Source organism: Lupinus angustifolius, chromosome LG06 (genome assembly GCF_001865875.1).
Source record: "Lupinus angustifolius cultivar Tanjil chromosome LG06, LupAngTanjil_v1.0, whole genome shotgun sequence".
Classification (NCBI taxonomy): Eukaryota; Viridiplantae; Streptophyta; class Magnoliopsida; order Fabales; family Fabaceae; genus Lupinus; species Lupinus angustifolius.
In genome coordinates, this window is record NC_032014.1 from 21,943,172 (window position 1) to 21,957,555 (window position 14,384).

Sequence of the window (14,384 nt, forward strand, 5' to 3'; positions counted from 1 at the left end):
ATTTTAAGCATCGTTGTTTTGTTATTTTGGCGTAGTATGTTTTGTATTAATTAATGTAGATTTAACCTTTATATGATATTTTATCGTTGTAACTTCTATAGCTTTGTAAATGAGGGATTCTTCAACTAGAGGAAAAGGTAATTATAATTATTGCAAAAGTATTAGAATATATAGAAGTGTCTTAGAATTTATTAACTTATCTAATAGAAATATTTATAAGATATTTGGATATGAATAAAGTATCATTATTATATCTTAGATTTTTTTGGTACTAATAAGGGTATTTTCTCTCCCAACAATTGTCGTTCTCAAGAATCGAACTTTATTTTATGATTTGTTTTCTTATCTAATTAGGAGTCTATTACTAGTACAAGTAGAAGTTAATGGTGTGTCTTTTGTATCAAAATAATCACAATAACATAACACCATTCACAATATTATCAATACAATTTACTATTTTGATCATTCGTTTTTCTCCTTCTATACCTCACCATATAGCTTCAACATGGTATAGCAGACATGGTATCCGCCTTGAGAGAGGTCTAGGCTCGTGATCCTTTTTTCCGGTTAGTTTTTCAGTTATCGTCTTCTTTCCAAGTTGATTCATAGTTGTTGTGATCCCACTTTTAGGGATTGTTTTTTCCGCTACTATTTTATCTTCCTTCCAAATTATATGCATACGATATGTATGCGTCATCTGGAGGGATTATTGAATATAAAAGTGTTGAAGTGCTTCACATCCTATGTGGTTTAGATCTATCATAGTCTAGTAATGGTTATTGTTTGTGTTATTGTATTGGTCAAAGTTATTTTCGTCACTCTTGATGTCGTCTCAGTTAAATGATGGTGGTTTCTAGATGATGGTGTTCTATAGTTCTTCCTTATTGATGATTAATTCTCAAAATTGGTCCTTATTGTTTGTTGTTGTATGTTGTATCCACCCTCATTCAATTCAATCTTATTCATCATTTCTCTCTTGTTGGCATAAAATGTTCTTTATTCGCTTTCTCTTTCAATTCAATTCATTCTTACTAATCAACTTCTATGCATGATAGTTAAGCTTGAATATAGTTTTTGTTATTGATTATTAAGCATGGTTTGCTTTTGTCCATGGTGGTTAAGCTTGAAGATAGTTTCTCTCATAGATAGTTAAGCATTATTGTCTTTATTTTCTTCAATTTCTTTGTTCTAAAGCTTGCAAAGTTCATTATTGATCGTTAATCAATTCATCGTTGATCAATTCATCTCCTTCAAAAAAAAAATCTTAGAGCTTACAAAACTCATCATTGATTGTTGATCAATTCATCTTCTTTAATTTGTTTTGCCTGCATATTGGAAAGCTCATCATTTGCAGCCACTTGAAGTTGTGTTTGGTAGAGTTCATGAAATTATAATGGTTACTTTAATTTTTAAAAGGATTATTTGTAATAAGCTTTAGCTTAAGGGGGAATATTAGAACATATAGAAGTATCTTAGAATTTCTTAATTTATCTTACAGAAAATATCTAGAAGATATTTGAATATAGAGAGAATAACATTACTGTATCTTAGGTTTATTAGGGTATATTATAAGATCTCTTATGATTGAGTTACTTTTTTTTTATCTAATTAGGAGTCTAGTACTAGTATAAGTAGGGATTAATGTTATGTCTTTTGTATCAAAATAATCACAATATCATCGCATCACTCACAATATCATCGCACCACTCACAATATCATCGCATCACTCACAATATTATCAATACAATTTACTCTTTTGATTGTTTATTTTTCACCTTCTATACCCCAACCCTATAACTTCAACAAAAAGAAGATAGCATTTGTTGATTCATTTCTTTTGGTTAATTATTTTCTAAGAGGATTTTTTTTCTAAGGGTGGTGCAATAGAGTGTGTTTGGCTAGGATTGAACGCTTGCAAAACATATCTCACAGCTCTGCTGAATGAGCTTACTCTTAAAGACAAATGTTTTCTAGTTAAATTATTTCAGAAGTCCTTAAATTTTGTACAAATTTTCAAATAGGTCCCTCAAATTTTAAAACTTGTAGTTGGGTCTCTAAGCTTTAAAAATATTTATAGTTGAATATTTATGCATTATAAATATAAATGAATAACAAATGATACGTTGACCATATATAATCTTTATTATCATTTATATCAACCAATGTTGTGAAATCCGAGCTGAACGTCAAACCGTAGAGGTCCCGTATTTGGTTAACCGGTTTAAATGGTTAAACCGTCGGCCTGATCAGGTGGTCCATATATAATTAATGATTTTTATCTATAAATATATAGTTATATATAAATGTGAAACTTCATATAATTAATAATTATGTATAATTATATTGAAGTAATAATATCTTCATCTTTTCTTATATGGTAGTAAAACAAAATATTAGCGCAATGTTCCATTTTTTTTAATTTTTAAGTGAACCGTCCAGTTAACTTCCCAAGTTAATTCAGTTTAATACAGTCGGACTGGAATTTCCCCGGTTCAAAGCAGTCCAACTCTCATTCGGTTAAGACTGTAATACAAAGTCGTTTTCAAGTCCAGTCGGACCATCTAGTCCGATTCTTACAACACTAATATCAACTACAAGCATTGTATGGGTCTTGGGCCCATGATAGATGTATTAGAGCTTATAATCATAATTTTCATAATATATAAATAGTCACTCGGAAACGTAAGCACAATCAACCAAACCTCATTAACAAATAATTTTATCTTCTTTTCATCTATTTATTTCATAAGCACCAATAATTGATCCACAACTCAATTCTTTGTAGTGCACTCTTTGCTTTGCTATAAGCATAAGCTGATGTTAATAAGTACCAAAATACACATAAAAAGCAAAAAAATGGGTCATCTTTATCATATAAAAATAAGGATTTCATACGTGGTCTCTCCTCTAAAAAAAAGAAATACTTACATTACATCTCATCATCCAGAAGAACAAAATTCATGGTGTACAAATCTAATAAACATTGTTTTTTTTCATTTAATTTAAAATCCATGATATTAATCCAATGAGCTTGCTTGCCTAGATGAAGATTAAGAGAATCTATTTGCTATATTTTCTATAGGTTTGAGTTTACAAACAAATCTGCTAACTCTGCTAGAAACTATTAGCCAAGGTATTATCCCAACCTGCAATGATATAACAACAATTAGAAACAACATTCAGAAATCAACTTATGTTTCCCAAACTTAAAAACTGATAGCTAAGTGATAAAAATTAATCTGATAGTATAGTCCAATGCACGAGGCTCCCACTTAGTAGGGTCTGGGGAGAATAGATGTACACAGTCTTACCTTGCAAGTGGAGAGGTTGTTTCCAAGATTTGAACTCGTGACTTTTTGCACTATGTAGCAACCTTTCTGTTGCGTCGAGGCGTACCCTCTAGAATACATTACTAATATGTACCATGGAAAATATTGCTTCTAGTGGATTGAATATGCATGGCATAGCTGAGTACAAAGTTTGTTAAAAATGCTCACATGCATGAGTTTGTCACATAGTGTGTGATTGGTAACATCACCAAGTAGCTTAGCTTATAAGTTAGCCAAGTACTATTTGACCAAAAATAAGCTACATGTTGGTATTTCGTAAAAAAGTTTATTTTGAAGAGGTAGCTTATGGGTTTGTAAGCTTAAGGGCAATCAACTTATCAGCTTTCAAGTTTCAGCTCCTAGCATATAACCTTTCAGGTAGCTTATGAGCTATTTGTGTCGAACTGAGTCATAACATGTATCAGGAAACTGTCAACATTCACTCATGCAATGATCGGGACCTAAGTACGGAGCTTTCGCCTTGAGTATGTTTTCTTTTATACAAAAATACAAATATAATAATGAAAGATACTCCAACTGCTTACCATAATATTGTTATCTTGTACCCCTCTAGTCCTCCAAGATAACAACCTCCCTACAAAATATTGTAAAGTAAGTTCAGAATACAAAGCTAAATCTTAGTGGTTTTATTTTTTGCCATTAATAAGTGGTAATGAAGCTTGAAATTTGTCTGCTCGGTCTTTATTTGGAAAGAATGTCAAGTAAAAAAAGCATATTTTTTTATACAGAGCTGATACATCTACCAAATCTTATCCAAATGGGTGAGAGATTACAGTGTAACATAGTAAACTTGAAGTGATAATCATAATTGCATTACCAAATGGTTGCACAAGTTGTTGAGATATGGTAGCCACGGGTACGCTCCAAAACCAGATAAGCAGAACTAAATATGTTAGAACCTGCATGGCATAATCACATGAGTATCTTAGATTCTAATCAGTCTCCTCAAAGAAAATAAGTAAACTTAAAAACAGTAAGTTATATTCAGAAATACCTTTGAGATGAGCAGAACTTTTGAATACAAAGCAGTGTCCTTGTGATGTGAATTTTGGCCTGAATATTAGTTAAAACTATAAATCTTCCACCCTTGAGCATAAGAACGCAATAAAAAAAGGATATTAAAATGAAAATTGGAGATAAATGTTAAGTTTGTGGAGGGAAAGGCGGTGAAACTAAACTACTAGAGTAATGCTACTTACACGATGATCTCAGCACAGATAGAGCATAACTGCTTACGTAACTGCATCTATATTGCTGAGAACTTTATGTAAATTGGATGCTTTTAGCATTCTTTTCTTTAGATTTTTCAAATATTTCAGTAATTGGGGCTATTTGAGAATTGGGGAATTACACTAACCTTCATTGAGTTATAGTTTGGTTACTAAAAAGAGCTTCTACTCCCTTTACATTTCTTTAATACCATTATCTATTGCTCTAAATCTTTTGATGCAGTGGACCAAACACAACAAATGAGTTTAAGGTGTAAAGAGTATATTTACCACCTAAACCCAGATGGCATTATTTATTGAACAGCTTACATCATTAGTGCCTTATCATCTTTGGCTACTATTTTTTATTCCAAAATCCAAGCACATACAGAGAATCAGAACTATAACCTTTTTATCTAAGTATGGTCTCAAATATGCCTCTCAAAGCAGACTCGAAATTGTAACTTAGCAATATGTCAGTAACTGACTAGTGAGTACACATTTACATGCAGTGAATTATGTAAAATGAAGTTGCAAGACGAAATAACTCACCCTTTGCAAGTTCCCTTTCCTTAGCAGCTGCCAGTCTTCTCAGTTTTGCTGCTTGTGCAAAGGTTGATGGCCTGAGAGGATAAAGAAGTGAGTTGTGTACTCTTTCCCACTCCAACAAACATACACATGGAATTCAAAGTTTATATAAAACTTAAATTTAAGTCCTTTCTTTTGCTGCTATGATTTTTCCATAAACAGTGTATTTATTCTTAAACCATAGTTGCAAACAAGAATTGGGCACTAAAACATAGAGGAACCAATACAAATGTAATTAAAAGCTAAAACAAATGATGCTTCAAGTTTAACAAAAAAATAAAAAATGAGATACAGAAAGCATATGGAACTTATTCTCTGATCTTTTCTGAAGTATAAACAGAAAATAAAATTTGAGATAAAATATGGAATTGCATAATAGGTTCCAACTAAAGCAGGATATGTAACTTCTAGACAATGAAAGCATGAAGATTGAAAATATTACAGAGAAACAAATTCAACAAGTATGCCTTGACCAGAAGTACTTGGGGCTCCCTGATCAAATTAAATAGATTCCTCCTCACAAAAGCACTATCATCATGTAGTCACATCCTAGTAGTCAATCGCGACCGATAGCGGAGCATTAGCAGGGTTTCTGCTGTTCCCCACGACATAACAGTGTAAAGCGGCATGGATGATCATTGCGCCTGTCGCAGGTCAAATAGCAGTGAAATTGCGGGTCATATCAAGGGCCGCGGCCTGCACCGCGTTTTGCTTTAAGTGCCTAATTTAAAAGGGGTGTCTTTTTTGCCCTTTTTTAATGTGACATGGTTTTTTAGAGTTTTTGGTAATTTAACCCTCCCCTTATTTCCTGCCTACTCTACTCAATTGACTTTTCTAGGCTCTTGACCTTTCTTCGATTTCTTCTTCCTGCAAGTCTTTTAAGCTTCCCAATCCCATGAACATACCTCGTCTTTTCTCAGCAGGATTTTTCCTTGGCCCCTAATTGTGTGCCCCATCATCACTTTATTGATTCTTTTATGAAACTGATTGAACCCAATTTTGATATCATCGTGTGGTTCAATCCTATGAGATACAACTCTGTCATAGCCACCAACTTCTATCATATCTAGAATCTGTAATGCAACACCCTTATATTGTTTGGTCTGTTTATGTTGAATTGAAGCCTTAATAGCTTACATTTATTTTAGTTATATTATATGTTATGAATGCTTATGTCATATGGAAGCCTTAGAGGCTTATTATTAATTATGAATGTGTCTTTAATTTGATGTATTTTAGTAGTTTGTGTGTTGAACTATTGATATGTGTATGGAATTAATTATTTATATTTTCCCTTAGATGTAGCGGTTGTCCCGCTACCTGTTATAGTGTTTTTAAGGTTGGCTGCCATCCCCAATTGACTATCTAGGTCACATCCAATGCTATATTAACACTTATACCATTGATCATACAATTTACAATCATCTTTTTAATTGACTTCTACTCATTCAATTTTTCTGTCTTCCTCGTCTCCACTGGATTTCTTTAGTTGAATTTTCCCATACTTTTACACTCGGACATTAGATTCTTTATTCTACATGTTTCAAGTATGCAAAGTTATTCGAATTTACATTGTTTATGATTAAAAATAAAACGAGCTAATTAAAGTTACTTTGATGTTTGCGAAAAGACCAAACATCTTCCTTATCAATCATATAGATACTTCTCTATCACACTGTCACTTATCCACTTCAATATTTTTGTTCTTAATACTCCTATTTCATATGTACTTTAACAGCCAAAATATCTGTAACATGGGGCCTCGTGGATATATGGACAAAACTGTAGATTTACCCTGTAATTTCCAATGACCGCAAACTGAGCTTCTACCAGTTCTGTATAATTTAACTACTTTAAAATATATAAAAAAAGCTCAAGATCCAAAAGATTGGTAACTGATATAGTTGGTTATCCCTTGCCCTTCATCTTAACCAAACTCTGATTCTCTCTTCTTCTAGCTGCAGTTGAATTGCATATCTCACTTCTACTACTAAACTGAAGCTCTACATCCACAGCTTTGTCTCAGCATTTCAAGTTCAACACTGAATCAGAATTAAATCCTCTCAACTTGTAAAATGTAACATACAAAAAAACCCAAACAAATCTGAATCCATTATCGCTTTATTAAAATTTTAGCACATTTGGGGATTGTTTTTCATTTAGGGTGGGGTCGGGTAAGGTTCAACCATTTGATATACTAAATGTTTGCACAGTTATAATTAGCGAGTAAAAAAGGAACAACATTTGCTAAAAACAAAGTGGAAGGATATGGACTGTTCCAACTTTCAAAGAATAAGGTTTTAACACAAACAACAATAAAATGTCATAACCAATTGATATTCAAATTCAAGGAAAGGCCCATCTCTTCTCACTGGACGAGGCCAGTGGTTAGAGCACGAGTTACTTACTGCGTCAGCGAGCTTGCCTCCTTCAGAAGTTGTTTTATTTCACCACGCAGCTGAGTTTCCTTTTCGTTGTCAGATCCACTCTGTAGCAAAACCATACGAATAAAAGAAATGAATATCACAATAAAAAAAAATCAATCTGTTAAAGAATGCAATTTACAAAACTCCAGAAAAGGTTATAACCACATCAAAACATTATGATACACAAAAAGTACAGCATTATGCAAAGTATCAACTATCAACTCTGTATATTGATAAGTCCACACTCCTTATGGATATCCAATTAATGGCACTTAACATCACTGTCATAAGATTAATACATACGGCACCCAATGCCCGAAACTCCCACTTAGTGGTGTGAGTGACTGGTGTCTAAGAGAGACAGATGTATGCAGCCTTAATCTCGCAAACTAATAGATTGTTTCAGGTATTTGAACAACTAATGACCTCCAGGTCACTAGGCAAACAACCTTGTCACTGTGCCGAAACAATAATCTTCGCGTCACTAAGCAAACAACCTTATCATTATGGCCGAAACAATAATTCACTAAGCAAACAACCTTATCATTATGCCGAAACAATAATTCATTAAGCAAACAACCTTATCATTATGCCGAAACAATAATTCACTGAGCAAACAACCTTATCATTATGCCAAAACAATAATTCACTAAGCAAACAACCTTATCATTATGCCGAAACAATAATTCACTAAGCAAACAACCTTATTGTTGCTCTAGTATTCATATCAAAAATTCTAAAACAGAGCATGACATAAAATTAGAAATAGGTATGCATAGAAAACATAATGTTTTCCAAAATCCTCTTACAAATTCAACAAAAAAAGCGAAAATGCAATGGTTAGAAAAGAAAAGAGAACCTTCTTGAAGTGATCGATCCAATGTGATGCAAATTGAAAAGAGAGAACGATGAGAAATATAAGAGGAGCTGCTAATGAGGATTGATGATGATAATGTTCGATTTCTTCGTTCACCATTCCCATTTTCTCGATTCGATTGTTATTCAATTACCTTTCACACACTTCTATTATGTTCTATTCTATTCTATTCTTCTTTTCTGGGTTGGGCTTATAATAGTTACTGTTCTTGAATCAGTTATCTTACCCGGCCCAACTTAGGTAATAATTTTTAATATATATTTTATTATAATAACATAACATATCCTTGACTCAAGTAGAAATCGGGAGAATAAAGTATGTCGTCGTATCATGAGATAACTTATCTTCTTAAATTTATTAAGTGTTTGACATATGTTTTATTTTTTATTTTTATAATATATTTTAAAATGAAAACTTATTGAAGAAAGAGAAATAAGACAGATGTCAAACACCAAAAGAATTCAAGGAGATAAGTTATCGCCTCATGTAAGAAGATACTTTATTTTCAAAATTTGAAATGGGTTTCAGTTATGCGAATAAGAATGTTATTATCCAACAAAGCGTTGATCTAATGGTGTAAGGCCTCATTGGATCCCAAAGTCGGAAGTTCGATTTTTTGGAGTGACATTTGTTGTAAGGGACAGTCACAAATCATAAAATAGATTAGTTACATACTTAAAAAAAAAGTAAAAATACACACTTGATATAGTAAAAAAAAGAATATTATTAAAGAGCATAGAACGACCTTGGATAAAGAGAATGATAAGAAAAAACTCAAAAAATAAGCTGTTATCATGTTGAATGTTCACTGTTCATTGGGAAATGATGACATTAATTAGTGATGACAATGTAATAGTGGTTCTCATGATCATTTACTGACTGAAAATAAAATGAATGCTGGTTTGTTATTTTGATCATTTGCCAGATTAATGGAAATTTGAGCATATTTCTTTTATAAATACCTACATTCTTATTTTTTTTTTTGATATAAGTGTATAATAAGTATAAAAAATGAAACATATAAATTCAATAGAATACGTAAATTTAAGAATATAATATGTAATAATTGATATGATATACACATAACTTTTATAAATTTCTCAGGCATCTAATAATCATTATTGTTTTATTTTTTTAGTTGAGAAAGAGAGAAAATAAAAAAGAATGTGTGGATGAGTAATAATGTATTAATGAAAAAATGAAAGCAAAATGTGGAAGTTTCCATTTATTAAGGAGAGAGGTTAAAAAGGATAAAAATGGAATTTAAAAATTATACCATGCATAATAATTATTACTTGTTTTAGCTTTATTAATAGTATAGAAATATAGATATAAATATCTTTTCAAAAATTCTTTAGTAAATGAGCATATACAAGTTTTGAAAACAAACAAAAACACAATATATATAATCATATATCTATATATAACTAACAAAGTGTTGGTTGTTGTATATGCATATATATATATATATATATATATATATATAATCAATGAGAATAAAGTATATTATTACACTAGGAGATAAGTTATCTCCTTCAACTAATAGAATTATGACACGTGTCATATTTTTTTAGTTTTTAGAAATATTTTTACAGCATATACAAGTTTTGAAAACAAACAAAATCACAATAGCACTCATAAAAGGTAATCTTAAGTATATGCATAAATCTATATATAACCAACAAAGTGTTGGTTGTTGTATATGCATATATATATATATAATCAATGAGAATAAAGTATATTATCACACCAGGATATAAGTTATTTCCTCCAACCAATAGAATCATGACACATGTCATGATTTTATCAGCCGGGGGAGATAACTTATCTTCTGGTATGAGAATGTATTTTATTCACATAATTTTATTCACATAATCAATAAGGTGTTGGTCTAGTAATATAAGATGACAAAAAAATTCAAAAGTTCGAATCTTGTAAATGACATTTGTTGAATGAGACAATCACCCCCGAAAGGGATTAATAACTTACTCAAGAGATTAAATATTTTTATAGTACAAAAAAAATACATATATACATACACATAGATATCAAAATAAATAACATGTCTCTAATATGGGGTAATAAAAGTCATTGTCAAAATAGAAGTAAGAAGATAGCTATAATTAAAGTCATGGTCAAAGTAGAAGTAATATAATAGTTATAATCATCAACAACAAATTTGAACTATCTTTTACAAAGATATATGAAATAAACTATATCTATATCTATACTCTATACTAATATATAAAGCAAAAACTTAAAATAACTATCATAAAGTAATTTTCATTGTCCTTTATAATTTCTAACTTTTCTCAACTACCAGTTCTTCAACCCCTCTCATTCACTACTTTCCCCTTTCACATTCTCATTTTCCATTTTGAAGGTAGAACGTGGATATAATGCAATTTTACATTTTATAGACAATCTGGATGATGTGTAGAGAATGTGACATCAACAGAAGTTCCCTCCATAATCTGGATGGTATGGTATGTAGAAATGTAAGGTATGCACTTAAGATTGTAATTTACTCATCTTCTCTTAAGTTTTATGCCTAAATATTGTTATCATGTTTTTCTTCTTCACCTATCTTCGCTTACATTCTATTCGATGAAATGCCAAAGTGAATTGCATTGTTGTATGCATCTATGAATCATTTGTTTATCATATTCTATGGGTTCATAGAACAAATAATTCAACATTAACCGACCTATTGTCTCAACTCATGGTTCTCTAGATTTCAACCACTAATGATAGGTAGTTGAAAAGAAAATTTAACTTTAGTATACAATCAAATTTCTATGGTAATAAATTAAACTTCACACTATATTACTTTTTGCTTCAATCTCTTGTTTCTATTGTTTGTATGTTATATTACGTGTTTGAATTATATTACTATTTCTCATTTTAAATTGGTGTTTGATTCTTAGTTATTTAAGTGAATTTGGTTGATTCTAAAAACGTCCCTCATGTATTCGACTTAATGTCTCTTTCACCATGATCCTCTTCTAAAAAATGAATTTAGCATGGTAACTTGCAAAAAAATTCTTATTTAAGAAATACTAAAATACTATGTTCCCCCACGTCTTCTTCCAAAAAATGAATGTAGAATTTCAGAATTAGTTTTATTTCTTAAAATAACATAAAATATATGATATATAATATTATTATTTTAAGGTAAAGAATGGATTACTTATTAGTTGTTAACATTTTCACTCTTTGGACTTATCTTACATGTTTTAGTTATCAAGTTGATTTATTGACAATATTGTTGATTATCATATGCATTTTTAATACATGAATCTAAACATTTTTAATGCATGTTGTAAGCATGTCATATTACAAACATTTGTGATACTTAATCCATGTTATTATATTACCATGATTTTTGCAGGTAATTTATTTTCAATGCTACACTTTACATGCGGTTTTGTGTTCAATTCAAAATATAACTAAAACATGTTTGCTTGTAGGATGCTTAGTATTATTACCAAATTATCATATTATATAGTTAACATAATCATTAGGTTTATTACATGCTTGGATTAACTTTTTGGTAGAAAGTTGTTTTTGTATAGAAATATATGAAAACAAAGCACATGTTTATTGTTAAATTGGAAGACATGAGTAGTTTTTGGTAAATATTTTTTATTAGACAACAAACACCTTGCCTGAACCATGAAAATCCCCACTTTATGGACGTTCTAAAAGTTTCTGGATCATTTATGACATTTTTGTCAAGATGAGCAAAAATCTGCAATATTTCCATTTTATTGGTAACTTCTTTTGTACAAACTCATTCGCATGTAATTTTTTAATACTGAATTTATTGGTCTTATTTCCAGATGTTGATATTCCGACTGCTATACTTGGAGTTGAGATTGACAATATTTCACCTCCAAAACTTATAAAACAGTTTGAAGAAGTCCTAGCTGCTAAATCTGAGGTCATATAAGTATACTTTGATTCATTTCTGGTTTCAAGATTATCATGTACAATTGTGTATTGGATCAACTCATATACAAGATTATCATGTATTTTATTTAAGATGACTATGTGTGGTTTTTTGTTTTGTGCAAGTTGACTGTTATGTTAAAATATTTCCAAAAGTGGCTCATGGTTGGACTGTGAAATACAACCATGAAAGAAGTTAAAAAGTTGCATCTTTTGTATCATAACAATGGGTAGTTATATAAAAAGGTTTTCAAAGGTTAAAAAACTGTCATGTTCTATATCATGGCAATATCCAAAGGCATTATTCAAGAGGTTGTGGCAATACACCTTGACTTATTACTACCTTCACGTAAGAACATTATGTGAAGACAATAAAACATGACAGTTTAAAAAATAAGAATACAGTTGACAAACATTTCATGACGATTTTATGTATTACATTCAAAACATGATAAATTTATTTAAATGATTTCACCATAATCATACGCTTCACCTACAAAAATAATTACGAGTCACTCAATTATTTAAATGTTCAATTTTAAAAAATTAGACATTACAACAATCGAATAAACTCAACCACATATTACAAATATTTGATACAAAATACTATATTTGACATTTATAGCATACATACTACACGTTACAAACGATGGAAAAACGTATTGACAAGTACAGCAGTGCTTGTCAACACGCTAATATAAACTCTCTACAAACATTCCAAAAAAGTGGATGACATGAGTAGTGTTTATCCCACCACACACATACTAGTGGATAGACCAAAAAACACAACACTAGAGCTTCATGTCTCAACATCACACGTTACCTATGATAAGATAGTCTTATAGTTTTAGGGCTTTTGCCATCCATTGGAGATACTTAAAGAATGAAAGTATTTTAACTTTGTGTAGTTTAAATTGGTGTTCTTGCATGAAAGATTTTTATATTATGTTCTCCATTTCATTGATTATTATGGAAATGAATAACTAACCCCTCTCTTATTGAGATTAGAAGTAATTATTCACTTTGATGCATCTATTTTCATTCATTTTAATATATTTATGTTTATGCAATGATTTCTATGGTTTATTGTTATTCTTAATGTTTGGTCACCTAAGCATGATTTTAGATTGTAACGTGTTATTGGAAATCATACGTTTGAGTCTAAAATATAATATATATCTATTGGGTGTAATTTCTCGGAATAAAGATAAATTGATTAGTCAAGATAACATTCAAGTTTATTACAATTCATTTTGTTAATCATTCAAATAATTGGTGGTTAGGAGAATGAGTTGTTGATCTTCTCATTTGTGCATTAATAATATTAGATAAAAGTGATGTTAAAGAAATAAAGTATGATAGTTTTTGCAAACTAAATAATTCGAACATTGAAAGGCTGAGTAGAGAAATACAATCCTAATGATTTTTATTACATATGTAATGTAATATTAGGCAATATCTACCACGTAGGAAACATTTGGATAGAAAGTTAATTGAATGGCTATTTTTACATATTCATGTAAATTGAAGTATAAAAATCACACACAAAAAACTATAGGCCAAAAATATCATTTTATCTATAGTTTAAGTCTTTCCATATCGCGGAGCCTCTGAGACCACTTTTAACAAAGTTTAGTTATTGTAATAGAAACAATTATTTAAAAATATAACTAATTATTGAACAAAAATGAATATTGCATACGCTGTTCATATAATATATATTAAGATAAGAGTAAATTACACTGACATTCCCTGAGATTTAGTGAAATTACACAAATTACTCATTACTTCTTTACACCTACACAAACCTCCCCTAATTTTTATACTTTCATTATACTGACCACCCATGCATAAAAAATAAGTGCAATATTTTAAACAAAAAATGTTATAAACGTAATTAATTTAAACAAAACATGATATATTGTGGAGACAAGTCCAAATAATATATGATTCAATATTTCTTTATTATTTTTGGTTCGTTACA

The 14,384-nt window shown here is 30.3% G+C and overlaps 1 protein-coding gene across 1 annotated transcript; it reads right to left on the minus strand.

The window, feature by feature from the left end:
* Positions 2,964–8,636, minus strand: LOC109350192. Its single transcript, XM_019591359.1, has 7 exons — positions 8,432–8,636; positions 7,555–7,634; positions 5,111–5,181; positions 4,345–4,403; positions 4,168–4,249; positions 3,875–3,924; positions 2,964–3,146 (listed from the first exon to the last, which is right to left on the minus strand). The coding sequence occupies exons 1-7, from the start codon at positions 8,552–8,554 to the stop codon at positions 3,051–3,053; spliced, it is 561 nt and encodes a 186-aa protein (XP_019446904.1). The 5' UTR covers positions 8,555–8,636; the 3' UTR covers positions 2,964–3,050.